We start from the raw sequence: 27817 nt of genomic DNA on the forward strand, positions 1-27817 counted from the left end.
TTATCTTATTTGTATTCTTAACTAGATTTTCTATAAATCAAGTACCTGCTATAACCTAGTCCCTGTTGAAAGCAAAAAGTACATAAGTAGAAGCAAAGGACTTGCATGGCACCCATGGAATTCAAAGTTTAGTGGGCAGAGTACAATCTAACAACTATGTAGAAACCCACTATGGACATGATAAATTAGAAATACTCAAGTGAAAAACTAGGCCTTGTTTTTGATGTTTTGGTGGGGCTTTTGGGTTAAGTGATTTGCTCAAGGTCACACACCTCATAATATCAAGTATCTGAGTGAAAGAAGACAAGTAGGAGAAGGTTTGCTATTGAAGTGATTTAACAGCACTAAACTGGATTTTGTATTTCATCCTTTTTCTGAGGAGCCAGTGTTGTGCAGTTGGTGACATGATCAAGAGAAGTTTGGAAAGAATTTGACAACTGAATGAAGGAATAATTGGACTGAGGTCCGCTAGATCAATCATCATTCTCTTAGAATAACTCAACTGAGGTTGAATAGCTTCTCAACCAAGAAAGAGAAACGGATATTTGTGAAAGAAGGCAGAATGACCTTTTAAAAACAAAAAGAAAATGATCACCAGGGAAATCATATTATGCTTTCAGGTAGAATGGATCATGGAATAATTTGAATATTTAGTATATATTCACCAAATGAGATTGTGTTCATGAAGAAAAGATTCAAAGTACAGAAAATGAAAGGGCAATGGGAAGATTGCAAGTGGATTTAATTTGTTGAGTGCTGTGAATAGAACATACCCATCCACAGGTCTGGTGTTGTTGTGTCAGCTGCTAGGATGTGGGTCTAATCACAAGGCTCATGACCCAAGTTGTAAATTTCATGATAATGCCAACACTGCTTGTGTCACCTGTTTATTATCATATCCATTGGGGGTTTTTTGGTAATAAGCCACAAGTTTTATTGCAACGTGGTCAATTTTGTGGAGGTGGGGAATTTGATTTCAAAACCAATGTTCCATTTAAGGCTCTTTTCATACAGAAATTGTCATTATAACTACATTATTCAAAATATCTTTAGTGTTGCAAGACTTTACAGTAAACACTTAATTCCTATTCCTGTTCTGTAGTGTACATTCAATGGAAAATAAAAAGGCAATACCTACTACTTCATTTAGGAAAATATGTAGATAACAGGAATGAAATCGAGGTACTACAATAATTTGATGATGTTATAACTTAATTGGCATTCCTTTTTGAGGGGGACCTAATTACATAAAAGTGCTTTCAATGCATAGTTACACATATAAATATATACATTTATGTGTATGTCTACATATATGTGTGTATATATAAACATACATTTCTATATATACTGCCATGTCACAATAGGCATGTTAAAGGCAGGTTAGGTGTACAAAGCACAAGAACTCAGGAACTGCAATCAAGTGCAACTCTAAGTAATACTGAATGAAGTTTAGCATCTGACCAGTGGATCATACTTTCAAGGCATTCAATTAGCTAACCCTTTGCAGTTTTCTAAACTATTCATATTGACTACCATATTCATCTTAGTTCTTCAAGGGATGCATATAATGCCATTTGTTTTGGCTAAAATGTGATGTGAAGGCATTCCTTGAGTTCTACATATAACTACCAGGATGAAACAGTTTAACGGCAATCACTGATAGGCTGTTTAATTTATTGACATCTGCTTTATGTTTTTTGGGAAGGTATGGTAAGGTACAAAATTCTAACACTATTCCAAGTGATGGAGCTGCAGACATGGAAGCTACTTCTGGATGGCACTTCATTGTCATTTTATAAAGGTCTTCCTTCAAGTGAAACTACTACATTGCCTCCCAATTTCTCTCCAAGCGTTGAACGATCCTTAATATCATCCAAGCCATTTACTTGCCACTTGTGTTTAATACCTGTAAATTTCTTTTTAATGGCATCTTTAGAACTAACATAAATCATCTTGCTTTTTAAAGGTGCACATTCTAGAGCCCAGCATATAAAAACTAGGTCTTTTTTCTTAGACTCTTTTGTCTCGTATGTGACATCATACAAAGCATATCGGCAATCATTCAGAGGTAGCAACTTCACAAAAGATGTGTAGGGGTCCTCTACAGTGTCACCAATGTCTCCCACCAAGATCTGCTTTGCTTCCTCTACAATTATTTGGTTTTTGTCATCACTTAAACAGAAGAGAACGGCTTTCTTTCTTTTTTTTGATCTCCTGTGTAGAAGATTTCCGTACTTTCATATCATTAAAAACTTTGATTACTTCATCATTCACAGTTACTCCAGAAGCCATGGTTCCTGGGGAGGTAAGGTTGCAGCAGCAGATCCTCACTCAGTGGCACTGGGAAGAGCTATCATATCCATTGTGATTGTGTGGCCAGCTTTTTGTAATTTAAGTCATTCTTTGGATGTGAACTACTGCCCTTTGAAAATGATTGGTTCTGCACATGGAATATTTCATTTTTTTCTTTTCCTGAGGAAATAAAAAATAAATAAAATTAGATGATATCAGTGGTAGAATCTTTCTCTCTTAGATAGATATAAAGATATGTCTATATATGTAGATATGTGTGCATGTTTGTAATTTCTGTGTGTGTATGTGTGTGTGTGTGTTTTCCTTTCAGAAGAAGAGATAAAACTTGACATTAAGGAGACTACTGGAAAGCTAAATCTTTCTGTAGAAGAAACCCTCAAGCAAAGATTTGTAAATGACAGTCCCTGTGACTTCACCTGGAGAGAATTCTTTACTACACTTGACAGAATCCAAAATAGAGAGAATCCTTATGAATACAATCCCTGTAGAAAGACTTTTCCACTTATTTACAATCTTATTAATAATCAGAAAGTCCATACTGGAGAAAAACCTTATGGATGTAATCAATGTGGGAAGGCTTTTAAATGGAAGATCAATCTTACTGAACATCAGAGAACTCACACTGGAGAGAAACTTTATGAATGTAATCACTGTGGAAAGGCTTTTGTTCGGAGGGACCTTCTTACCATACATCAGAGAATCCACACTGGGGAGAAACCTTATGAATGTAATCAATGTGGAAAGGCTTTTACTCAGAGGTTCCATCTTACTGCACATCAGAGAATCCACACTGGAGAGAAACCTTATGAATGTAATCACTGTGGAAAGGCTTTTGTTCGAAGGGACCTTCTTACTGTACATCAGAGAATCCACACTGGGGAGAAACCTTATGAATGTAATCAGTGTGGAAAGGCTTTTATTCAGAGGAACCATCTTAATGCACATCAGAGAATCCACACTGGAGAGAAACCTTATGAATGTAATTACTGTGGAAAGGCTTTTGTTCGAAGGGACTTGCTTACTGCCCATCAGAGAATCCACACTGGAGAGAAACCTTATGAATGTAATCACTGTAAAAAGTCTTTTCTTAAGAGGGCCTATCTAACTGCACATCAGAGTATCCACACTGGAAAGAAACCTTATGAATGTAATCAATGTGGAAAGGGTTTTACTCGATGCAGCAATCTTATTGCACATCAGAAAATCCATACTGAAGAGAAACTTTATGAATGTAATGACTGTAAAAAGACTTTTACTAAGAGTGCCTATCTAACTGCACATCAGAGAATACACAGTGGCGAGAAGCCTTATGAATGTAATCAATGTGGAAAGGCTTTTATATGGAAGATTAGTCTTACTTTACATCAGAGAATTCACACTGGAGAGAAGCCTTATGAATGTAATCAATGTGGGAAGGTTTTTACATGGAAGATCAGTCTTACTGCACATCAGAGAGTTCACACTGGGGGAAAACCTTATGAATGTCATCAATGTGGAAAGGTTTTTGCATGGAAAATCAGTCTTACTGCACATCAGAGAATTCACACTGTGGAAAAACCTTAAAAATGTAATCAATGTGGAAAGTCTTTTTGTCAGATGTTCCTTTTTACTGTACATTATTAGAACTATGATATACATTGAAAAAAAACAAAATTGCCAGACATCAATTGTGTTCAGTACATTTCTCTATGATCTTACACAGAAAAAGTCATTTCCTTCAGCAATTAATTTAACTTTTAGATTAGAATAAAGTAATTCTGATCCAATTAACTTACATTCTTTATTTTGTTTTTCCTATTATATGTTCTTAAAGGTTTTGAACATTCTTTCACATGCATATATATGTGTTTTTAAATTCCCTTTTAATTTCTTTTTTCTTTTCTTTTTCTTTCTCTTTCTTTCTTTCTTTCTTTCTTTTTTTTTTTTTTTTGCAAAACAATAGGACCAAGTGACTTGCTCGAGTTTACACAACTAGGTAATTGTGTCTGATCTCGAATTTGGACTCAGGCCCTCCTGACTCTGGGGCCAGTGCTCTATCCACTGTGCCACCTAGGTGCCCCCACATTCATATTTTTAAGTTGCATAATTTCCCTCCACCCTCCATTCCCACCCCTCTTCCCTCAGTGGTGAACAGTTTAGTAAACATTGTACATATACATTTGTGTTTAACATGTTTATATGTTATTTTTACTAGGAATAAGGGCAAAGGGAAAAGAAAGAAAACTATGAAATAGGAAGGAAAAATATAAGAAAAATTTTTAAGAAGTCAGCATAGTGTTCATTCAGATTCTTTAGTTAGTTTTTTTGTTTTGTTTTGTTTTCTTCATCTGGATGTGGATGGTATTGTCCATACCCGGACTCCCAGGATTTTCCTAGCTCTTGAACTGCTGAGAGGAGCTGCATCCATCAAAGATGATCAACTCACAATGTTCTTGTTAATATGTATAATGTTTTCTTGGTTATTCTCCCTTTCCTCATCATTAGTTCCTGTAATTCTTTCCATGCTTTTCTAGAGTCTGACCATTCATGGATCATTACAGAAGAATAGTGCTCCATCACTGATCATGTACTATAACTTGTTCAGCCATTCCCTAGTTGATTGACATCCCCTCACATTCCAATTCTTTGCCACTACAAAAAGAACTGCCATGGATATTTTGAAACATGTAGGATCCTTTACAATTTTTTTATGATTTCTTCTGGATATATATCTGGTATTGACATTTCTGAGTCAAAGGGTATGATCACCTATCTTTTTCCCTTTTTGTTCTCTTAGCCAATCTGTTAAGGGTGAGATGGTACCTCATAGTAATTTTAATTTCTCTTAATTCTCTTAATTCTCATTTCTCTTATCTGTTATGATTTGGAACATTTTTCATATGATTTTATATATATAACTTTAATATCTTTGTTTGAAAAAAGCCTGTTCATATCCTTTAACCATTTATGAATAGGATAATAAATTGTAATCTTGTAAATTTGATTCACTTTTCTATATATATATATTTTAGAAATGGGACCTTTATCAGAACCCCTAGCTGTGAAATTTGTTTCCCAGCTTTCTGATTTCCTTCACAGCTTGGCAGCATTGGTATAATTAGTGCAAAACCTTTTTAATTTAAAAACAAGAAAATCATTGTTTTTGCAATTTATAATGTATTCTTTTTCTTGTTTGGTCAGTAATTTCTCCCTTTTTCATAAATATGGCACATAGACTATTTTTTGATTGGTTAATTGTCTATTCTTTTGCTCTTTCTGTCTACATTCTGTACCCATTTTGACCTTATTTTGGTATAGATGTAGGTATAGATTTGGTGAGATGTGGGTCTGTGCCTCATTTTTGTCATAGTATTTTCCAGTATTCCAATAATTTTTGTCAAATACTAAGTTCTTATCCCAGAAGCTAATGTCTTTGGGTTTTTCAAACAATAGATTCCTATGATTATTACAGTCACTTTTTTTGTGTATACTTTCTAATCCACTTGTCTGTTACTCTTTTTTTTTTTTTTTTAGGTATTTGCTAGGCAATGGGGTTAAGTGGCTTGCCCAAGGCCACGCAGCTAGGTAATTATTAAGTGTCTGAGACCGGATTTGAACCCAGGTACTCCTGACTCCAGGGCTGGTGCTTTATCCACTGCGCCACCTAGCCGCCCCTGTTACTCTTTTTTCTTAATCAGTAATGGGCAGTTTTGATGACTGCCACTTTATTGTATAGTTTTAGATTCGGTTGAGCTAGGTTATCTTCCTTTGAATTTATTTTTCATCATTTCCCCTGATATTTTTCACCTTTTGTTGCTCCAGATGAATTTTTTTTTGGGGGGGGGGCTAAATAGTTATTTGGTATTTGTCATGGTAGGTGGATACTGAAGTATTTAATGATGTCTGCAGGGGCTTTAAATAGAATTTCTCTTTCTATTTCTTGCCTTTGGGTTTTGTTTTACATATACAGAAATACTGATAACTTATTTGGGTTTATTTTATATCCTGCTACTGTAATGAATCTGTTAATTGTTTCAAGGAATTTTTTAGATGATTTTCTCTGGTTCTCCAGGTGTACCATCATATCATCTGCAAAGAGTGAATGTTTTACTTCTTCACTGCCAATTCTGATTCCTTCAATTTCTTTTTCTTCTCTAATTGCTAAAGCTAACAAATCTAATACTGTATTGAATAGTAATGATAATAATGGGCAACCTTGTTTCACCCCTGATCTTATTAGAAATGCTCTTTGTTTATCCCCAAGACATACAATAGTTGTTAGTTTTAGACAAATACTGCTTATTAATTTTAGGAAAACTCTCTAGTGTTTTTAAAAAGAATAGTACATTTTGTCAAAGGCTTTTTCAGCATAAATTGAGATACTCTTATGATTTCTGTTGGTTTTGTTATTGATGTATTCAATTATGTTTAGTGTTTTCCTAATATTGAAACATTCCTGCCTACCTGGTATAAAGCCTAGTTGATCATTGTGTATTATCCAAATAATTTGCTGTAATCACTTACCTAAAAATTTTTTTCTAAAATTTTTTTCATCAATGTTCATTAGGGAGATTGGTCTATAATTTTCTATATCTGTTTTGTCTCTTCCTGGAATAGGTATCAGCACCATAAGTAGTGTGATATGCACAACCCCTCCCATTTTTTAAAATAGTTAATGTAGAATTGAAAGTAATTGGTTTGGTGGAAATCACTTGTAAATCCATCTGGTCCTGGGAGTTAGTTTATTGATAGGTTTTTCAATTCCTTTTTTTCTGAAATGGGGTTATTTAATTATTTTATTTCCTCTTCTCTTAATCTGGGTAGTGTATGTTTTTGTAAATATTCATCCATTTCATTTCCCCTTATCAAATTTATTAGCATACAATTGGGCAAAATAGCTTTGAATCATCTCTTTAATTTCTTTCTCATTAGTGGTGAGTTCACCCATTTCATTTTTGATACTGGTAATTTAGTATTTTTTTTATTAATCAGATTACTCAGGTTTATCACATTTATTGTTTGGGTTTTTTCTTATAACCAACTCAGTTTTATTTAATTGATTAATGATTTTCTTGCTTTCAATTTTATTATTCTTTCAGAATTTCTAATTTGATATTTAATTGGGGAATTTTAATTAGTTCTTTTTCTAACTTTCATTTGCATTCCCTGTTTTGACTACATCCCTTAAATTTTGGTATGATGTCTCATTGTTACCATTTTCTAGGATGAAGTGATTATTTCTATGATATGTTGTTTGATCGATTCATTCTTTAAAATTAGTTACTTAGTATTCAATTTATTCTGGTTTATCTTTTCAAGACCTTTTATTACATATAATTTTTATTGCATGATGATCTGAAAGTATGCTTTTATTATTTTTGCCTTTCTGCATTTGAATGTAAGGTTTTTATGCCCTGGTACATGGTCAGTTTTGGTATAGGTGTCATGTACTGCAGAGAAAAAGGTAAATTCTTTCCTATCCCCATTAAATTTTCTCTAGCAGTCAGTCCTATCTAAGTTTTCTAAGATTTTAGTCACCTGTTTAACTTCCTCCTTATTTATTTTGTAATTAGATTTACCTAGTTCTGAGAGAGGGAAGTTGAGGTTCCCCCATTATTAAATTTTGCTATGTCTCCTTGTAATTCACTATTTAATCATGTTTAATAATGATATAGTCTCATTGCCTTTGGTGTCTTTTAAGAAGATACATTTCCTTCCTTATCCTTTTCAATCTTAAAAAAAGCTTTTTTTTTTTTTTTTGGCAAGGCAATGGATTTAAATTACTTGCCCAAGATGGAACAGCTAGGTAATTATTTATTAAATCCCTGAGGTCAAATTTGAATTCAGGTCCTTCAGACTCCAGGACACTCTATCAACTGCCCCACCTAGCTGCCCCATTATCCCTTTTAATTGGATTGATTTTTGCTTTTATTTTATCTGAGTTTAGGATTGATACCCTGATTTTTTTTTAACTTCAGTCAGTGCATAAAATATTTTGCTCCAGCCTTTGACCTTTACCCTGTGTATATCTCTCTGCTTGAAAAGTGTTTCTTGGCAAATGACATATTTTGGATTCCAGTTTATAATCCATTCTGTTACCCTTTTCCATTCACATTTTTTTATTAAAGATATTATTTGAGTTTTACAATTTTCCCCCCAATCTTACTTCCCTCCCCACGCCCCCCACGGAAAGCAATCTGTCAGTCTTTGCTTTGTTTCCATGTTGTACATTGATCCAAATTGGGTATGAGAGAGAAATCATATCCTTAAAGAAGAGACAAGAAGTCTAAGAGGTAACAAGATCAGACAATAAGATATCTGTTTTTTCTAAATTAAAGGGAATAGTCCTTAAACTTTGTTCAAACTCCACAGCTCCTTATCTGGATACAGATGGCATTCTCCTTTGCAGACAGCCCAAAATTGTTCCCGATTGTTGCACTGATGGAATGAGCGAGTCCTTCAAGGTTGAACATCACCCCCATGTTGCTGTTAGGGTGTACAGTGTTTTTCTGGTTCTGCTCATCTCACTCAGCATCAGTTCATGCAAATCCCTCCAGGCTTCCCTGAAATCCCATCCCTTCTGGTTTCTAATAGAACAGTAATGTTCCATGATATACATATACCACAGTTTGCTAAGCCATTCCCCAATTGAAGGACATTTACTTGATTTCCAATTCTTTGCCACCACAAATAGGGCTGCTATGAATATTTTTGTACAAGTAATGTTTTTACCCTTTTTGATCATCTCTTCAGGGTATAGACCCAGTAGTGGTGTAGTAGTATTGCTGGGTCAAAGGGTATGCACATTTTTGTTGCCCTTTGGGCATAGTTCCAAATAGCTCTCCAGAAGGGTTGGATGAGTTCACAGCTCCACCAACAGTGTAATAGTGTCCCAGATTTCCCACATCCCTTCCAACAATGATCATTATCCTTCCTAGTCATATTGGCCAATCTGAGAGGTGTGAGGTGCTACCTCAGAGAAGCTTTAATTTGCATTTCTCTAATAATTAATGATTTAGAGCATTTTTTTCATATGGCTATGGATTGCTTTGAGCTCCTCATCTGTAAATTGCCTTTGTATATCCTTTGACCATTTGTCAATTGGGGAATGTTTTCTTGTTTTAAAAAAAAGACTCAGTTCTCTGTATACGTTAGAAATGAGTCCTTTGTCAGAATCATTAGTTGTAAAGATTGTTTTCCAATTTACTACATTTCTTTTGATCTTGGTTACATTGGTTTTATCTGTGCAAGAGCTTTTTAATTTAATGTAATCGAAATCATCTAATTGGTTTTTGGTGATGTTCTCCGTTTCTTCCTTAGTCATAAACTGCTCCCCTTTCCATAGATCTGACAGGTAAACTAGTCTTTGATCTTCTAATTTGCTTATAGTATTGTTTTTTATGTCTAAGTCCTGTAACCATTTGGATCTTATCTTGGTAAAGGGTGTGAGGTGTTGGTCTAATCTAAGTTTCTTCCATGCTAACTTCTAATTATCCCAGCAGTTTTTATCAAAGAGGGAGTTTTTATCCCAATGGCTGGACTCTTTGGGTTTATCAAACAGCAGATTACTATAATCATCTCCTGCTTTTGCACCTAGTCTATTCCACTGGTCCACCACTCTATTTCTTAGCCAATACCAAACAGTTTTGATGACTGATCCTTTATAATATAATTTTAGATCAGGTGGGGCTAAGCCCCCTTCTTTTGCATTTTTTCTTCATTAAGCTCCTGGAAATTCGTGACTTTTTATTTCTCCATATGAATTTACTTACAATTTTTTCTAACTCATTAAAGTAATTTTTGCAATTTTGATTGGTAGGGCACTAAATAGATAGTTTAGTTTTGGTAGAATTGTCATTTTTATTATATTAGCTCTACCTATCCATGAGCAGTTGATATTTGCCCAGTTATTTAAATCTGATTTAATATGTGTGAGAAGTGTTTTATAATTGTTTTCAAAAAGTTTCTGAGTGTGTCTTGGCAAATAGACTCCCAAGTATTTTATACTGTCTGAATGGGATTTCTCTTTCTAGCTCTTCCTGCTGTATCTTGCTAGACATATATAGAAAAGTTGAGGATTTATGAGGGTTTATTTTATAACCTACAACTTTGCTAAAATTGCTAATTGTTTCCAGTAGTTTTGTTTTGGGGTTTTTTTAGGTTTTTGCAAGGCAAACAGGGTGAAGTGGCTTGCCCAAGGCCACACAGCTAGGTAATAATATTAAGTGTCTGAGACTGGATTTGAACCCAGGTACTCCTGACTCCAGGGCAGGTGCTTTATCCACTATGCCACCTAGCAGCCCCTACAGTAGTTTTTTGGATGATTTCTTGGGATTCTCTAGGTAGACCATCATGTCATCTGCAAAGAGTGAAAGTTTTGTCTCTTCCTTCCCAATTCTAATTCCTTCAATTTCTTTTTCTTCTCTAATTGCTGAAGCTAACCTTTCTAATAAGATATTGAATAGTAGTGGTGATAATGGGCACCCTTGTTTCACCCCTGATCTTATTGGGAATGCCTCTAGCCTCTCCTCATTGAATATAATGCTTGTTGATGGTTTCAGATAGATACTGCTAATTATTCTAAGGAACAATTCATTTATTCCTACAATCTCCAGTGTTTTTAGTAGGAATGGATTTTGTCAAAAGCTTTTTCAGCATCTATTGATATAATCATATAATTTCTGATAGGTTTGTTGTTGATATAATTGAGTATACTAACAGTTTTCCTAATATTAAACCAACCCTGCATTCCTGGGATAAATCCTGCTTGATCATAATGTATTATCCCAGTGATAACTTGTTGTAATCGTTTTGCTAAGATTTTATTTAAGATTTTTGCATCTATATTCATCAGGGAGATAGGTCTATAATTTTTCTTTCTCTGTTTTAACTCTTCCTGGTTTAGGTAACAGCACCTTATTGATTTCATAGAAAGAGTTAGGCAGAGTTCCATCTTTCCCTATTTTTCCAAAGAGTTTATATAGAATTGGAAACAATTTTTCCTTAAATGATTGGTAGAATTTACTTGTGAATCCATCAGGCCCTGGAGATTTTTTTCTTGGGGAATTCAATGATGGCTTGTTGAATTTCTTTTTCTGAGATAGGGTTGTTTAGGTATTTAATCTCCTCTTCATTTAACCTGGGCAACTTATATTTTTGTAAATATTCACCCATTAAATGATCAAATTTATTGGTGTAGAGTTGGGCAAAATAATTTTGAATTAGTACTTTAATTTCCTCCTTATTGGTGGTGAGTTCACCTTTTTCATTTATGATACTAGCAATTTGGTTTTCTTCTTTCTTTTTTTTAATCAAATTGACCAGAGGTTTATCCAGTTTAATGATTTTTTTCATAATACCAACTTTTGGCTTTATTTATTAATTACATTCACATTTACAGTTAAGACTACTAAGTCTGTATTTCCCTCCATGCTATCTTTTCCTATTTATATTTTTCTCATTCCTTTCTTTTTCTTCCTCACCAAAATTTTATTCCCTTTCCCTTTTAACTTTTCTTTTAAATTATATCTTTCAGTTTATTTTCATGTATACTTTTTCCTTCCCTTTTATCAATTCCTTTTTTCTCTTTTCTTTCCCTCCCTTCCCCCCCCCCCCACTTCCTGTAGAGAAGGATAGATTTTTACACTCAAGTGCGAATGTATCTTATTCCCTCTCTGGGCCAAATCTGTTGAATAGAATTTACTCAGTGCTCACATCCTCTCTTCTATCCCTCTAGTATAATAGCTCTTTGTGTCTCTTCCCCAAGTATTTATCAATAGAAATACTATTAATCAAAGTTTGATTAATTGATAAGGTCAAAGTAATGTTAATCCCACAATCACAAATTGATTGAGTCACTAAGTACCCTTCCCCCTTCTGTCTCATACACTTCTCAAGAGTCACAAATCACATCAAATTATAATCATTTTATACCTTATTCCCTTTTCCATTCTGCTCTAAGAATACACAGTCATCATTAGCTAAAGTATCATGCAAAGCCAAATCATTTCATGAACCATTTGTACCCCGCACTCAAGTATAATCTCTCCCACTCACCCCCCCTTAGTTCCCCAACCATGGTTAAACCTTGTTAACTGACATATGGATTAAGTCCCACTCTCTACCCCTAAAGTCACTTCTGATTTAATTAACTAGAGGCTCTAATTGCTCTAATTCCTGAAATACTCTGAATGTCTCTATAAAGAACTTTATACTTGACTGTATATGGAAGACACTGACACTGGGCCACCCAGCATAGGATGGCCTTATCAGAGAAAGTGTTAAGCTTTATGGGTAAATCAGGTCAAAGGAAACTGAGACATGTAAGTTGAGTTGCAGTTTTTTTTTTTGAAGGCAGTGGAGGCACTGGAGAGAAGTTCTCAAATATAAGTAGCCTGTTGGCTGGGAGCCTGCAAAGCATGTGAGCAGTAGAAGTAGATGGAATTGGGAAAAGTTTAGACCAGAAAAAGGATTACAGAGAAGATGACTTTCCATGTGATGAAGGGTAGGGTTTAGGGGAGAGAGACAGTCAGGATCCCTGGGTGTGATTAGAGTATACTTGGGGCCTTGGAGGCTGCATGGGTGGTATTGGAATTGGGAAGCACCTCCCAGAGTGGGCTCAATTTTTCCTCTAACTCCCTTCCTTGATTTTCAAAATCTTTTTCTTAGTTCTTCCATATTCTGAGCCCAATTCATATTTTTCTTGGAGGCTTTGAATTTAGAAGCTTTGACTTTGTAATGTTCTGAGTGTGTACTTTGATCCTCCATTGGACCAAACTAATTATTTATAGTTGGATGAGCTGAACAGAAGGTTTGATCTTCAAATACAGGACTCAGGTGAAGCATAGAGATTGGAGGAGAAGGAGAAAGTATGAGGGACTTAATGATGATGAACTGCATGTGTTCCTGCATAGAAAAATGACACTGATAATACTCATATGAATCTTCTCAGTTAATAGAGCAGGTAGAAGGAGCTTTTATAGTTGAAGCACAGGAGAAAGCTGAATTTGAAGATAAAATATGGTGTAAAAATGGAGTCAATAGGAAAAAGAGAAATGTAATGGGAGAAAGAAAAAGGAGAGGGGGAATAGGCCAAGATATTTCATATAATAAGATTTTTCTTTATTACAATGAGCTATTGCAATGATTGGGGGGGGGGGGTGGCTAGGTGGTGTAGTGGATAAAGCACCAGCCTTGCAGTCAGGAGTACCTAGGTTTAAATCCGGTCTCAGACACTTAATAATTATCTAGCTGTGTGGCCTTGGGCAAGCCATTTAAACCCATTTGCCTTGCAAAAAAAAACAACCTAAAAAAATGATATGGAAGTGGGGGGGAAAGCAAGGGGGAATGAGGGAATCTTTGCTCTCATTAGAGGTGGCTAGGAGTGGTAACAGTATATATACTCAATGGGGTATAGGCATTTGGAGTAAGAAGGCGGGACAGGGGGAAGGGGGGGATATGAGTGATAGAGGAGAGGATGGACCATGGAGGGAGAGTGATCAGATATAACACTTTTTTTTTTTTACTTCTTGCAAGGGGCTGGGAGTGGATGGTCTGTCCAGGACCATAGGGCCAGGTGGATGCTGGGCCTAAGGGGTGGTAGGGGGGTTTGGTGCCTCTTGGCCCCAGGGCCAGGGCTCTGTCTGCTGCACCACTCAACTAGCCTACAGCAGAGTCAGAGTGAAAGGAGAGAGAAAATACAGCACATGGTAGTGGAAAAATACGAAAGGAGGGAGTTGGGATCAGCAGTGGCAACAGTGGATAAATATGGAAGTAACTTTTGGACTTATCATAAAGAATGTGATCCACCCATGACAGAGTTGTTGGTGTTGGAACAAAGATTGAAGCACATTTTTTATTATTATTTTTTTGGGGGGTGCAGGGCAAATGGGGCTGGGTGGCCTGCCTGGGGCTGCATAGCAGGGTGATCGTTGGGTGTCTGAGGCCAGATTTGGACCCGGGTGCTCCTGGCTCAAGGGCCAATGCTCTGTCTGCCACCCAGCCACCCCTATTATTACTATTTTATTTTATTTTGGGCCTTTTTTTTCTGTTTTTGGTTTTTGCAGGGCAGTGGGGTTGGGGTGGCTTGCATGTCACATGGCTGGGTGATTGTTGGGTGTATGGGGCCGGATATGGGCTCGGGTGCTCCTGGCTCCAGGGCTGGTGCTCCATCCATTGTGCTACCTGGCCATACCTACAATTATTATTATTTTTTTATTTCAATTTTAATTTTTTCTCTCCCCTTTATCACTCAAGTGAGTTTATATTTTTGGGGGGAGGGGGTATTTTGTTTTACTCTTAAACAAGAATATTTTATTAATGTATAAAAAACATTATTTGTACAAAATGAGAATAAATAAATATTAAATATATTTGTAGTTGGATTTTTTTCCTTTTGTTCTTTGCTCCAATTCCCTAGCCTCTGACTTGATTCTAACTCTTTGTTAAAGTGGGACTATGCCACCAGGGTGGAAGATGCACTTTCCCAACTTTTTGAGGATTTTTTTTTAACAGATTTCAGGGATACCCTTCAAGGACTTGTATGTTCCAAATTCCTCCACAGTCTTGTGAGAGGACTCTGACTGCTCTCCTGGTCTGTATTCTGGTCTGGTGTGACCACAAGCACTCCTTTCTGTCCTGGAATTGTGAGGAGGGTCCCTATTTCATTGCAGGTCATATGCTCTTCTTTACTTCTGCTCTCAGGTCCGTGAAGAGGTGAGAACTTCATACACATCCTCTACTTCTGGGGAAATATCTCTGCTCCAAGAAGGACGGAGGCCAAGACAGAGAGAGTTCTTACTCCCTACAAGACCCCGCCACTCAGCCTCACAGGGCTTCTGGCTATTAGTTTGTCTGGATTCCCATTGATTAAGGTCTTCACTTGCCAGTTGGGGTTGTCCTAGAAAATCATTCTCTTTATTATAGAATTCCAGACATTCAGAGACTGTAGGGAACTCAGCTGTCACCATTTTATCACATCCTTTAAAAGAATTCCATAGCATGGTTTATCAGCATATGGGACATGTAAGTTTTCAGCCTCTACTTGAGTTAAGAAGGTATCTACAACCTCCCAAGGAAGTCATGTTTTCATGACAGAGATCTAAATTTACCTCATTATCTCTTCCATCTGTTTTTCTTGGTTTTTCCCTTAAACCCATGCAGGGGAAGAGTTCCATTCCTCTTTCGTGTGCCATATTGGAACACATCAATTATGTACCCCTTAGTTTTCTTTTCTCAAGATAATAACCCCCTGAGTCTTCAAGTAACAGGACATGTTTCAGTCTTTAGCCATTTTTGAAGACTTCCTTTAGCCTCTTTCCAGGTTATTAAATCCTGTCCTAACTGGTGGTCCATGAACTCCATAGCTACCCCAGGATAAGTTCATCATCTGAAATTTCATCAACAGGGAAATTGATCCATATTTGACACTAACCATCTTCTCAGCATCTGCTCTCTTCTTAGAGGGCTAGAAGGTAGTGGAAGAAGCTCCTCCCAAAGCCTCCCTTTGGAGAATGTTCCAACTGAACTCTTCATCTTCTTTCAGTCATTCTGCTTGGTTCCAGCTTCACAAACATCTGCCTGCTTATTCTTCCCCCCACCTTTTCAACTTCCCTTTACATATTGTTATTATCCATTTGATGGTTTGCTCCTCAAGGACATGGATTGTCTTTCTGCTTTTTTGTATCCTGGTACACAAAATCTCATAATTCTGGCTGGATTTAATGCTAGAGTAGACACAGATTACTAGATATGGCAGGGAATCCTTGGGTGGAATGGAGTAGGAAGCAACAGCAGTGCTCACATCAAATAACCTCAGTACAAACACTTTTCCAGTTATCACAGACTCATTTTCTTTAAGCTAAATATTCACATTCAGCCAAAGGGAAAATGTCTACCAGAAGAGTTAATGTCAGGAGTTCAGAGTACCTCTCTGAGACGGAATAGTTTGTTGCTAATGTAGAGGGGAAACTAAGGCAACAGACAGCTGGCAATAGCGGAGTGGAAAAGGAGTGAGCAACTTTTAGATATCTGGTGTTTAGCACTGCATTTGCTAATCTGGGTCAGACCACTGGCAAACATCAAGACTGTTTAATGAAAATGATGGGGAAATACCAAAGTTGCTAAATGAAAAAAACTCCTCAGAGAACTACACAGGGTTTACCAGCAGGATAGTTCATCCATTTCTAAGAAGGCAACATTTAATTCCATCAAAAGTAATATAGAAAAGAAGTTTAGAGACATGAAGAACTCTTGACTCAGTAAGAAGGTAAGGAAATACAATAACAGACCATAACAAACCAAAGTACTTTTATGATGCTTGAAGGCTATTTATGGGCCAAAGACCTATGTAGCATCTCAACTACTCGGTGCTGATAGATCAACATTGATTAAGGATAGGATCATGATCCTAGAAAATTGGTTTACTTTACTGTATACTTGCAAAATATTCTTAAAAGACCATCATCATTGCAGAAACCATTGACCATTTACCTCAAGTTGAAGTCATTCAGTCCCTAGCTGAATTTCCAACTGAAGAAGAGGTTATGAATTCCATTAGGCTTCTTTGAAGTGCACTAACAAGGGACAGCTAGGTGGCACAGTGGATAGAGCACCAGCCCTGGAGTCAGGAAGACCTGAGTTCAAATGCCGCCTCAGACAATAATTACCTAGCTCTTTAGCCCTGGGCAAGCTACTTAACCCCATTGCCTTGGGAAAAAAACCAACCCAATAAAATCAAGTGCACTAACACCTGGTGATGATTCTATTCCAACCAAGATATACAAGTTGGGGGATCCATTATGCATCCAAAAGTTGAGTGAAATTTTCGAGGTTTTATGGCATGAAGAGCTTATCCCCCAAGATTTCATCCTCCATCTCTATAAGGACAAAGGAAATAGAGTGTACTGCAACAATCACAGGGGTGTTTCTCTTTTAATCATTGCTGGTAAGATACCTGCCAGAGTTGCTCTCAATAGACTGATCCTTCATCTGGAAGATGGTCACCTCACTGAGAGCCAGTGTGGCTTCAAAAAAGTTTGAGGAAATGTCAATATGATGGTTGCTACTCAGTAACTCTAGGAAAAATGCCAGGAACAGAAGAGGACTGTAAAAAACAATTGTAGATCAAACCAAGTCCTTTGCTATCATTACTCATGGGGGTTTTTGGAAAATTATGTCAAAACTTGGTTGCCCAGAGAATTTCATTAGTATTATATGTCAATTTCATGGCAATATGCTTGTCTATGTTCTGAATAGTGGATGATGCTCTTGAGATCTCCCATTCACCAGTGGAGTGAAACAAGGATGTGTCCTAGCTCTCATGCCTTTTAGTATGTTGTTTTCAGCCATGTTATCAAATGCCTTCACTGAGGATGAACATGGACTCAAAGTCAACTACTGCACTGATGGCAAATTCTTCAATTTGAAAAGGTTACAAACCAAGACCAAAGTGGAGGGAGTGTTGGTGCCTGTCCTCTGTTTGCAGATGATTGTCCATCTATCAATGCAGTCTCTGAAACTGAGATGCAACAAAGTATGATTTGATTCTCTGCTGCTGTGCTCATTTTGGTCTAACAACACCCAGAAAACACAGGTGCTCCATCAGTCAGCACCACACCATCCACAAGTGGAGCCCTCGATTACAGCAAATGGAGATGTTTTGAGTCCTGTGGACAAGTTCACTTACATTGACAGGGTCCTTTCCAAGGAGGTACACATTGACGAAGTTGATACTCAAAGTGCCAGAGCTAGCTCAGTATTTGAGAGGTTTTGAAATAAAGTATGGGAGAGAAGAGGTATAGACTGACTACTAAACTGAAGGTATACAGAGCCATTGTGCTGACCTCATTGCTGTATGCCTGGGAAACTTGGACAATCTTCCAGCACCACGACAGGAAGCTGAATCACCTCCATTTAAATTGTCTGAGGAATAGTCTGAAGATCACCTGGCAGGGGAAGATAGCAGACACTGAGGTCCTTTCTAGAGCTGAACTGCCTGGCATTCCAACATTACTGCAGAGAGGGCAACTACAATGGCCAGAGCAAAGTTGAGTGAGATGTTCTATTTTTCAAATCTAGATCTCTTCCATTCTAGCCTAAGTCTACAATCAGTTATTTTAATTTCTTTTTTTTTTTTTAGGTTTTTGCAAGGCAAATAAATGGGGTACAGCTAGGTAATTATTAAGTGTCTGAGACTGCATTTGAACCTTAGGTACTCCGGACTCCAGGGCCAGTGCTTTATCCACTGCGCCACCTAGCAGCCCCAGTTGTTTTAATTTCCATATATTTTATGTATTTTAAAATTATTCTTGGGGCGGCTAGGTGGTGCAGTAGATAGAGCATGGGCCCTGGACTCAGGAGTACCTGAGTTCAAATCCTACCTCAGACACTTAATAATTACCTAGCTGTGTGGCCTCGGGCAAGCCACTTAACTCTGTTTGCCTTGCAAAAAAAACCTTAAAAAAATTACAATTATTCTTGATTGGACATTGCCTTCTATTGTTGTCTTCTTTTGTTATTAAATAGGAATACTGTTAAAATTTGGTTTACTTCTATTTATTGTCTCATTTCTTTGCTGATTTTCTCATTTTTTAAAGAAAATAACCATCAACAAATAGGAAAGATGATTTTTGTCTACACTTTGCTAATATTTGTCACATTAATTTTTCTTCTCTTACTAGTCTCCATTGAATTTCTAGAACTATCTCAAATAAAATTGTTAAAGGGTGTGCTTGTCTCCTTTATATTTATTGGGAATGTAAAAGGGTTTCCCAGTTGCAAATAGATGTTAAAATTTGTTTTTAGGTAAAAACTCTTTATCTTATAAAAATTACTCTACTATATATATATTTGTATGCATATATACATACATATATAAATACCAATGTGTGTATCATATAAATTTAGCATACTTATGTTGCACTTTGTCAAATGCTTTTTTTTATCTATATATGTAATTATGTGGTTTGGGGTTTTTTAGTTTTAGTAAATGATTAAGTATATTAGTTGTTTTCCTAATATTTAACCCTTCTTGTATTCCTGATATCAATCCAAGTTAGTCATAATTAAGTGTTTAATGTAACAATGTAGTCTTTTTGCTAGAATTTTATTTAAAAAAAAAATCAAACAATATTTATTATATTAATTTATAAATATTTTCCTTTGCTTCATTCTCTTCTGACTTATGTATCAGAAGTATATTTGATGCATCAGAAGAGTTTGGAAGAATCTTTAGTCTTTTCAGCTTTTGAAAATAATTATAATAGTATTGCAAATGATTAATCTTGAAATATTTAGCATAATTCAACTGTAAATTTATTTAAGTTTCTTCTGTCATGTCTCCTACTGGCTGCCCCCCCCCCCCCATGGTTTCACATTTACCATTAGCTCAATTTCACTTTTGGAGGTTGGATTTTAAAAACTTTCTTCCATTTTTTATTAATCTGGATATTTCATATTTTTGTATATAATCTAGTCTCCTTTAAAATTAATTTCACTAATCTTATAAAATTGTGTATCATAAGATCTGACAAATTATTCTGATTTCTTTTCTAAATGTGATTTTACTTTTTTTGATTCTATTCTTGTCCCACATTTTCTTTATATTTGGTAAAGATTCATCAATTTTGCATATCTTTTTGAATAATTAAGTTTAGTTTTCTTTTTCTACTCCTTATTTCATTCTCATGTTCAAGGTTTCTGCTGTTGCACACTGTTGGTAGTGTTTATGAATATACACAGACATACTTTCAGCAAGGAAGTGAGATAAAAACCTCCCCTGGGATCCCAGGCCCAGCTTCCCACCTGGCTTCAGGCTGGTAACACCCACCAAATTGTCAGGGCCATGCAGGCTCTCCACCTCTGTCTCTATCTCTCTCTGCCTGTTTGTCTCTCAATCTGTGTGTTCTCTTTGGTTGAGGAGGACCTCTTTTTTTTTTTTGTAAGGCAAATGGGGTTAAGTGGCTTGCCGAAGGCCACACAGCTAGGTAATTATTAAGTGTCTGAGACCGGATTTGAACACAGGTACTCCTGACTCCAGGGCCAGTGCTTTATCCACTGTACCACTTAGCCACTCCTGTATGTTCTCTTTGTCTTTGTTGCTTTATGTCTTTTCATTTATTATAGTCAGAAAGTTTCAGGGAATTGCATGAGGTTTCAGTGATAATAGATATCAGAAGTGGGTCTTGAAACCAGGCCATCTAACTTCCAGCAAATATTTTGGCCTCTGTTTCAACTACCTTTGAGAACATTGACACCAGCTAGCAGCTCCAGCTGAGCCTTCTAAGTTTTAAGATGGAGTTGATGGAGAAAAGAGGTAGAGCTCTATTATGGTTGTGACAGTTGTGCCTCTGTGCTTGGTAAGAAGGGTCTTGTTTGTTCAAATGACCCTTTAGAGAAGAAGACTTGAGTTTATATTTTTTTTAGGTTTTTTGCAAGGCAAATGGGGTTAAGTGACTTGCCCAAGGCCACATGGCTAGGTAATTATTAAGTGTCTGAGACCGAATTTGAACCCAGGTACTCCTGACTCCAGGGCCGGTGCTTTATCCACTACGGCCACCTAGCCACCCCTTGAGTTTACATTCTTGCAGCAGTAATGGCAGGCTAATTAAAATCATTGTCCTAGGCATGCACAGTAGAGGCCATCATGAAAATATCATGGTCTACCAAAATCTTTCTAAGGAAACAGACCTTAAAGTGTTACTCATTGAAAGTCTCAGGTGGATTTCTAATTTGAACTCGTTCTCTCTTTATGGTATTCATCTTCTGTATGGCAGTTTTTCAAAGCAATTAGTTGGCAATATAAGTCAATCATTCAGTAGAGTTTCATGGAAAGGCTAGCCCATCTATTAGTAGAAGTAAAACAATTACGTTCAAAGAAAGACTATCTTTTCAAATGTTGTTTTGCATTTAAACATTATTTTATATAAAGCAATATTTACAATTTATCATTCCATTGCTTGTCATGGGGCAATAAAAAAATAAATTATGTTAATAGCAATTAGCAATTCATTTTGAGTAATTTGAGAGTTTAAAAAGATGTATTTTTATCCCTCAGTGGGAGTGTGTCCAATTTTTTTTTTAGGTTTTTGCAAGGCAAATGGGGTTAAGTGGCTTGCCCAAGGCCACACAGCTAGGTAATTATTAAGTGTCTGAGACCAGATTTGAAACCAGGTACTCCTGACTCCAGGGCCAGTGCTTTATCCACTACGCCACCTAGCCACCCCTGAGTGTGTCCAATTTTATGTTCATTTTCCTCATATGTGTGAGCATTTACAACTTATTCTCTTTAAGAATGGAACTGGTAGTATACTGCATAGACGATTGTTTTTTATATAAACCTTCTTCAAAAAAACAGGGCAATATTTACAATTGACCTGAAAATACATTAGTCAAGGATACTACTCATCATGGGCCAAATGAAAAATAAATCTTTTTGATAGAAATTAGGCAATTCATTGTGTCTAGTTTGAGTTTAAAAAATTCCATCCATCAGTGGGAGTTTGCCCAATTCTACATTCATATTCCACCTCTTACATAGGTAAAGATTTTCAACATACTCTCTTTAAATATAGAATACAACTGATGGTGCCGAGGATAGAATGCAGGACTTTGAATCATGAAGATCTGAGTTCCAATCCCAACTTGGAAACTTGCTATTCCTCTAACCCTAAGAAAGTCACAATACCTCTATTGGCCTCAAAATTCCTAAGATTCTTCTGAGGCTAAAATGATACAATATTTACATAGTAGGTGCTGTAAAAATGCCAGCTATTACTTTTCTTTGATTTTGTCTATTGGCTCCCTAGTTCTGCTCTCATTCTTAAGCCATTATTAACCTCAAGTCCCTCAATGCCCCATAAGGATGGGATGATGATTAATTATCTCATCAGTTGTCTTTTCAGGGATCAAATCTTATTGGGAGACTATTTGGATATCCTTAGTCAATTTATAGTTTTTTTTTAAATGAGAGGCAAACAACAAATAATCAACATCATAATTACAACAAAGCTGAAATTATTATTTCTATTTCTATAATACCATGTAACCATGTACCAATTAAAGGTGGAGAATACAACCAATCATACAGTTTCTTGCTCAAATCTATATATTCTTCCCTGACACAAATTGTTTATTACAGAAGTTTGTAATGCATTAATCAAATGATAAAGATTTTCATAAAATCTTCATCTGAGCCCTAAATGTTCTGGTAACATTTTCTGACAAATCTTGAGTAAATTTTGCTTCTGTCTTTTCCTTATTCATCACTTCTTTACATACACATGCTCAAATAATGCAATTGTAACAGTTAATGTTATTTCCCTCTTTTTTCCCAGTAATGATCATAAATTCCTCTATATAGTGATAATATTTAAGCCAGAAAAATTATCCCTAACTTCTCAGCATCTCTTCTTTGATAATTCCTATAGTAGCTTTGTTATATCCCAAATAAATTTTCAGCTTCCCCTGTCAAAATAACTTCAGTCATATTTTTCTCTCCATAGTATAGTTGTTACCCATGGAGGATTTTGCACATAAGTCCAATATTCAGTTCCTGTTGCAATCCCCAAATTATTCATGATTAATATAAGCATCACAAGTTGTCTTTGTTGTGCTTTGTTTTCACATGGTCTGTCCTTTCTCCTCTTATGCGTTCTTCTTCTATTTCTTAGATGTTAGTTGTTCATTTTTTGTTATTACTTGATTCATCTGGTCTGCATGGTCTGATGTTTCTTTCTGACATCCAGACAGTTTCCATCTGATCCTAGGATTCCTTCACTGCTTTAACAGGAGGTTTTCTTCTCCTGAAGGACTATCTCAGCTTCCGGACGGCTTCAAGTCCCGTGCTTACCTCACATTAATAAGGATGCCAAATATTAAGATCCCCTGTCCACCAGGGGATGGATTCAGCTCAGGAGAGAAAAGAAAATACAGGTGGGGAATATCAGTAGGATGTCTGACAGCTCACTTGACCCAAAATTTTCTGTAATAACATTATCAGAATCTATATTTTTTTTTTTTAGATTTTTGCAAGGCAAATGGGATTAAGTGGTTTGCCCAAGGCCACACAGCTAGGTAATTATTAAGTGTCTGAGACCAGATTTGAACCCAGGTACTCCTGACTCCAGGGCCAGTACTTTATCCACTGCGCCACCTAGCTGCCTCTATCAGAATCTATATTGATAAACTGAAGCTATAATGTGATGATAAAAGATGGTAAAAGAGTAACTATTTAGTTTCTCCTTGTTTCTATTATTTATTTATTTTTGGCATTACTAAGTACCGAAATTATATCTTTATAATTAACTTGAATCTCTTGTCTTTTTTGGAATATACTTCCCCCAAAACTTTATCAAATTAAAAATAGTATATCTTTTTATGATTTCTTTTATATAACATATTTAGTAATAGACACTGCCTTTCCTGATTCTTTTAACTCCTAATAAATTTTCTTTTTTAACACTTGTTTATTCAAATCTTCATGAATTCTCTCTCTCTCTCTCTCTCTCTCTGTCTAGTAACTCCAAGGTCAAAAGATAAGAGCCAGATTGCAGAAACGGAGAAGCCAAAAAGAGGGAGGAGGGGGGAAAACATTCTGTATAGAATTACAGTGATGAATCAGGGAAGAGAAAAATTCAACAGTATTTTATCATATTAATATTCATTTATCTGTTTAATTCAAAGTACCTCCTAAGCTCAATTGTCCTTTCCTTGGGAACAATGGAGAACATCATAAACAGTCTGTAAAGACTTGTCTTATTTGTTTTTTGATAATTTCTAAGCTCTTCTCTTCAGCCAGTCTCTTTAAGACTTTTACATCCTGACCTGGCTCTTTTAGTTCTTTGGAGATTTCTTTCCCCATTACAACCTGGTATGCTCCCTTGGAAAAAAAGCAAAGGGCTTTGCTGCTCACACCCCACCCAAAGCCTCCCTTCACCTTGATCCTGGGATTCTTCACAGCTTAGCCAGGGGGTTTTCTTCTCCTGAAGGACTCTCTCAGTCTTCAGATGACTTTAAGTCCCATGCTTGCCCCACATTAAGGATGACAAATGTTGCAATCCCCTGACCAGCAGGGGATCCATTCAGCCCAGGAGAGAACAGAAACATGCATACATTCAAGTGAGGAATATCAGTAGGACGACTGACAGAGCCAGTTTATTGAAAACATCAAACAGCTCTTATGGAAGAAAACCATAAAATTAGCATACAGAATAAAAACAATGATGTAACTTCGTCATGGGCAGAAATTAACCCTGCAGGATGTGACCCAGGTCAAGAAGTTCGGAAACAGGGTTCATTGAATAGTGAGGCCAAGAATGACACAGTTGTGTTATCAAATCAGAGTTTCATGGAACCTTTCAGCTCAAGGGTCACCAGAGCTTAGGTTTTCTGGCCATAACTGGCCTCTTGACCCCAAACTCATTTGAGCGGCCTCTACAGAATCACTGTCAATGCCAGAAGTACCAGATGACAGTCCCTTAGCATCTAAACTTAGTGATTAGGATAGTGTACCTATATATCAGGAAAATATATATATCAGGGAAAATACAGAAAATGGCTAAAAACTGTTGACTTTTTCTCCTCTCCAGCTTCTTCTCTGTTATTCTGTGCTGCCAGATGCACACCCCCCCCCCCCCCCCCCCGTCCCTCTTTCCTTGTTTATCTTAACCTTGAAAACCAGAGCAGAAAGAAAAAGGACTAGCTAAGAGAGAGAGAGAGAAAGAAAGAATTGTTTCGTGATGACTTGGTAAAAACAAGAGTTAAAGGGGAATTTATTTGGAGTTAAAAGAAAACAAAGAGACAACACTACCAAATGAGAAGATTGGTAAATAGAGAAATAAAAGAAGATAAAAAGAAATGCTATTTTACATTGAGAAAGCTTGAGGTAGTAAATTCCAGGAAGATAAGAGAATCAGTTGTACATTTACAAATTATATGAGATTAGTCACTGCAATGGGAAGGAAGAAAGGGAGGGTGGGTGGTAGAAAACTGTGGATCTCAAAAGTTCATAAAAAATGAATGTTGAATATTATCTTTTTTTAATTAAAGATTTTATTTTGAGTTTTATAATTTTCCCCCAATCTTACTTCCCTCCCCCACCCCCTGACAGAAAGTAATTTGTCAGTCTTTACATTGTTTGAATATTATCTTTGCATGTAATTTGAAGAGATAAAATAAATTAACAGTAACCAAAGGCATAGTTGATGCTGAAAATTACAGAATACTAAATAAATAAGAACACCAAGATAGCATCTTACTCAAATATCTCCTTTTTACAAATAATTAAAGTCCATGGAGTTTCAAGAACTCTGTCAGTTTTCTACAACTAGTGGCAGAAATGGGACTTCCTTTTCTCAGCTCAGTCTAGTGCTCCTTCCAGTCTTATTCCATAGATGTATGAACAATTCTCATATTTCTCCTATGGAATAAATTTCTTTGTGCCCAAATGAATATCATTCACCGTCTGATAAGTATATTCTATCCCCTGTCCTGTTAATTTCCAGAACAATTATGCATTTGACTCCCTTGTCACTAGATCCCCTATATCCCATGCAGGGAGAGTTGTGGTCCTGAATTCAGACAACCCTCCAGGAGGGAGAGTACAGCCTTGTTCTCTCAGCCCTGCAGGGGAAATCTCTAATCAGATGAGCAAGTATCTCTAGATAGTTTGCCTCATACACCTATTGGAAAGAACAAACTGGGCTCTAGGCTCACACAAGAGCTCTATCAGTACCTGAGCAATAGGTTAGACAGGTATAAGTTGAGTCAGGTTGGAACTGAGGACAAGTGACTTGAATAGAATTAGAACATGGTATCCAAAATGACTTTACCATTAAAATGAAACCAACAAAATAAAATATCAGCTGCCTTGCCCTATCTCTCTGTAGAAAATATTTATTGGTCTTCTTATGAGCCTTCGACACTCACATCTTATCTGTGTCTTCTCCTTACAATCACATGAATGCCAATGTTTATTATGAGGGTGCATCCAGAAAGTGTGTTTGGTTTAGGTAAATGGAAGACAGTGTTTGTGATGAGGTCATGAGATGCACAAGTCTTCAGTACAAGATGGCCATTGCTATTGCTATTTCCAACTCCATTTCTCCCAAGGACTCCTTGACAGGTCTAGTAGTCTGAACTAATTCTAGCATTAAAGTCATCCACAATTATAAGCTTGTCTTCTCTTTGTACTTTGATGAATAGGGTCTCCAAATCTTCATAAGATGTTTCTTTGATTTCATCAGAGTTCCGGCCTGGGGAGAACTTTCCAACTATGGGCATAGGAAGAAAACCTTATGTTGCTTGTGTCTGGGAAACTGGACCCTTCTATTGGCTGCTCAGAGACCTTAACTAAGGACCTCAGTTGTGCTGACCAGGAAACCAGTCAGATCCAAAGACTGATAAAAAAAAAAGTTTTCTCACAATTGTCCATCTCAAGCATTTCACACATCTTACATGAAAACTGTCCTCTTCTGATCAATTAGAGACAAATAGATGACTCAGAAGACAGAGTGTTGGGTCCAGAATCAGGAAGACCTGAGCTCAAAATCAGGCTCAGCCACTTCCTACCACCCTGTTTCCCTTAATTCCTCATCCAGAAAATGAGCTGGAGAAGGAAATGGCCAACCACTCCAGTATCTGCCAAGAAAGCATCAAAAGTAGGCATTTAGAGTCAGACATGACTGAAAAAGGACTTACCATGCTCTCTCCCAAAGGTCTATCATGTCTGTATTTTCTCACATTCTGTTTCCCTCCTGCCGGGTTTTTATTTACAACGCCGGCTTCTTAATGCTAGTCCGTCCTCTTACTCACCAGTCCAACGCGTGGTGAGTCTTCGGGGTACCTCCGGCCCCCACTCTTTGATGGGGGAAGAACCAGACAGAGCGCCTGAGGTGGGTCATGAGTCTTTATTCTTCTGTGATCACATTCCCCCTCCCTCCCCACCTCTCAGCAGACACTTTTATCCCCCCTGTCCTCCCTCCCATGAACTCTTAAACAATGAGGGGCCGAGTTCTGTAACATTCCTTTATAATGGGATTATTTTATCCCTTCTGTCACTTGGTGTGACCTTAAGCGGTGCTGAGGTTAGCCTTAAGCGGTGTCATTTCTACTGGCCTCTGATAGCCGGGGGCGAGGAACCCTGTCTTAGGTCATCTCCTTCAACCCAGGACCTTGCCCGTCCTAGGCGCCCGACACCCTCAGGGCCTGTCTTAGGTGGCTGGGTGAGGAGAAGTTGCCCGTCTTGGGGTTTACCTCGTCTTACCCCTAGGTGTCACATGTCATGCATGGCGGCTAGCCAGACTTGGGGATCCTCCCCCGTCTCCATGGCCATGAAGGCTTTCTGAGTAAGAAACATATAGCCCCTCTGTTAGCTAGGCGGCAGAAACAGACAACAAGTAGGGTGATTCCCAGAATCAGCGTCCTTGTTCACCCTCAAGGGGGTACCCTCCCGCCATCTGGCAATCCCTCCATGGTATGGGATCCTCGATGTCTTCCCCTGTGGCCACACATGAGGGGCCCCACCGAG

The 27817-nt window shown here is 37.1% G+C and overlaps 1 protein-coding gene and 2 pseudogenes across 2 annotated transcripts in view; 1 reads left to right on the forward strand and 2 right to left on the reverse strand.

Annotated features, from left to right (window-relative positions):
* LOC141499640 (vomeronasal type-2 receptor 26-like) overlaps window positions 1–27817 on the reverse strand; it is an 841716-nt pseudogene that overhangs the window by 34549 nt on the left and 779350 nt on the right.
* LOC141497137 (uncharacterized) overlaps window positions 1–27817 on the forward strand; it is an 88093-nt gene that overhangs the window by 34410 nt on the left and 25866 nt on the right. Inside the window, exon 5 of one of the 2 annotated variants that reach the window (XM_074199777.1) lies at window positions 2624–4247. The exons of the other annotated variant lie outside the window; for it this stretch is intronic. Coding sequence (XP_074055878.1) covers window positions 2624–3876 — 1253 coding nt within the window. The 3' untranslated portion in view covers window positions 3877–4247. Of the gene's footprint in view, window positions 1–2623; window positions 4248–27817 lie in introns of those variants that run through there. 2 annotated transcript variants of the gene reach the window in all.
* Window positions 671–27199, reverse strand: LOC141497184 (cofilin-2 pseudogene; annotated as a pseudogene).

This window comes from Macrotis lagotis, chromosome X (genome assembly GCF_037893015.1).
Source record: "Macrotis lagotis isolate mMagLag1 chromosome X, bilby.v1.9.chrom.fasta, whole genome shotgun sequence".
NCBI classification, from domain to species: domain Eukaryota; kingdom Metazoa; phylum Chordata; class Mammalia; order Peramelemorphia; family Peramelidae; genus Macrotis; species Macrotis lagotis.